General features: G+C 37.8%; 1 protein-coding gene across 1 annotated transcript in view; it reads left to right on the top strand.

Moving 5' to 3' along the window:
* The first annotated feature begins 268 nt into the window (after positions 1-268).
* The window catches only part of LOC136831150 (uncharacterized), a 4,233-nt gene continuing 2,107 nt past the window's right edge, over positions 269-2,394 (top strand). Inside the window, exon 1 of the mRNA XM_067091105.1 lies at positions 269-302. Coding sequence (XP_066947206.1) covers positions 269-302 — 34 coding nt within the window. The remainder of the gene's footprint in view (positions 303-2,394) is intronic.

Below are 2,394 nucleotides of genomic sequence, written 5' to 3'. Positions count from 1 at the left end.
AGAAAATTGTGGGTAATGCAACAGAAAGCAAGAAGGCGTTGGAAAATTGTGGGAAATTGTCTCTGTACAGACAGACCATCAAACGTCCCACAACTCGAAACAGGTCAGTTGGCATGACCTCAAATTGCTGCCAATTTAGATCCCAAAGGAACCGCTGGCAGAGAAATATTAAATTCCTTAAAGACTGACCCCCTGATTCAAGTGACTGATTGAAAGATGCGAAAGAATGAGCTAAGGAATTCTCTCATTCAGTTGGTTTTCTGCAGAGATGAGCAGCGTGGCCTCTGTGTACCAGAGAAAGGGTACAGAGAATGTCAATAAATGACAAAAAAAAATTCTAAAGAAGAAGAAGATTTAGATGGTCGTGTCTGTAACACCAAATTTTTTGATTGACGATTGAAAATGACGACTTGTAACACAGTCGAGAAGGTTCTAAGCACTTGGAATATTTAAGGAAATTCGTGAATAGAGAAAGGGTACAGAGAATGTCAATAAAATGAAAATCGGAAGAAAGGTGGTCTAACACCAAATTTTTTGATTGACGATTGAAATATTTTAACAAGGAAAGATTCGTGAATAGAGAAAGGGTACAGAGAATGTCAATAAATAAAAAAATCCTGAAGAAGAAGAAGATTTAGATGGTCGTGTCTGTAACATCAAGTTTTTTGATTGACGATTGAAAATCACGACTTGTAACACAGTCGAGAAGATTGTAAACACTTGAAATATCTAAGGAAATTCGTGAATAGAACATTACATAATAGCGATGTGATTTGGCAAAGTCTGTTTGCATTCTGGGTAAACATCCTTACTGAACGTCGATTCAGGGAGTTCCGTAACATTTTGGATTTTCAATCTGATCAGGATTCAAGGACGCTCGCGATTTCAACAACCGAATTGCATAACTGAAAGGTAGAAAAGATTTCTGCTCTGGAAATACCCGCAACAAGACTTGGGTAACCAGGCGATTTGAATCCCTGGTAAAAAGGAGGCATTGCAAAATATCGAGAAATTTACAAAATTGAAAGGGAAATAGACATTTAGCAAAGCCTTGAGAAGAGGAAGGTCCTTCATGAAGTTTTGCTGCTTCAAAGTGTGCATATTTCAAATATGCACAGAATAAAAAGCTAGACATCCAGCAAAGGCAGACAAGGGGTAAATCCTTCAATTCAGTTGCTTCAGAGTGTACTTACTCCAAAAACGTACAAAAACATGAAACTAGATATTTAGCAAAGATAGGAACTGAATAAGATCCCCTAGTATAAAAAAATTTCCAAAAATGAAAGCAGACATTTAGCAAAGACTGGAACAGATTAAAATTCATCAATATCAAAAAATGTACAAAACAAAAATGAAACTAGACATTTAGCAAAGACAGGTATAGATTAAAATCCCTAGTATGCAAAAATCTACACTACAAAAAAATAAAGAAAACAGACATCTGGCGGAGTCAAAAAATGTTCAACCCAAAAATAAAACTAGACATCTACCAAAGACAAGATCAGATTAAAATCACTCAGTCTCAAAAAATGAACAAAATAAAAATGAAAGCAGAAATCTGTCAAGGACAGAAAAAGGGTTAAATCCTTCAATATAGTGACTTCAAAATGTGCTTATGCCAAGAGAATCGAACTCCCTCTCTCTCTCTCTCTCTCTCTCTCTCTCTCTCTCTCTCTCTCTCTCTCTCTCTCTCTCTCTCTCTCTCTCATCTTCCATTACAGGCTGGGATGAGCAACTTGAACCGCATTAAACATATGTTGAAACTCCGGGAGTGTGTTATTGACAAACGTCACTTTAGCCAGGATTCTACGACTTAAAGATAGTCACGAAGGTGGCTGTTGCTATGGCAGCCTGTATTCCGATCGAGAGAGAGAGAGAGAGAGAGAGAGAGAGAGAGAGAGAGAGAGAGAGAGTCAGTCAGTCATATGAAAGTGCAGCATCAATTGATAATGCAAAATATATTTTATAAGACTGAATTTTTATAAAGAAAAATAATTTTCTGAGAGAGAGAGAGAGAGAGAGAGAGAGAGAGAGAGGAGAGAGAGAGAAGGACAAGGGGGAAAGGACAAATGTATGTTATGCTTTAGCACAGTTTATTAGGTACAGATTCTCTCTCTCTCTCTCTCTCTCTCTCTCTCTCTCTCTCTCTCTCTCTCTCTCCCCTTGGGCAGTAAGAGAGAAGAGAGAAATTTTTACCTTATAAACTTTCGTTACACCAAAATACAGTAACCTTATCCTCTCTCTCTCTCTCTCTCTCTCTCTCTCTCTCTCTCTCTCTCTCTCTCTCTGAGCAGTTACGATAGAGAGAGCGAGAGAAGTTTTAACATTATAAACTTCGTTACACCAAAAGACATTAACCTTATCCTCTCTCTCTCTCTCTCTCTCTCTCTCTCT

This window comes from Macrobrachium rosenbergii, chromosome 48 (assembly GCF_040412425.1).
Source record: "Macrobrachium rosenbergii isolate ZJJX-2024 chromosome 48, ASM4041242v1, whole genome shotgun sequence".
In the NCBI taxonomy this organism is placed as follows: domain Eukaryota; kingdom Metazoa; phylum Arthropoda; class Malacostraca; order Decapoda; family Palaemonidae; genus Macrobrachium; species Macrobrachium rosenbergii.
This window is presented reverse-complemented; position numbering and strand designations above follow the sequence as displayed.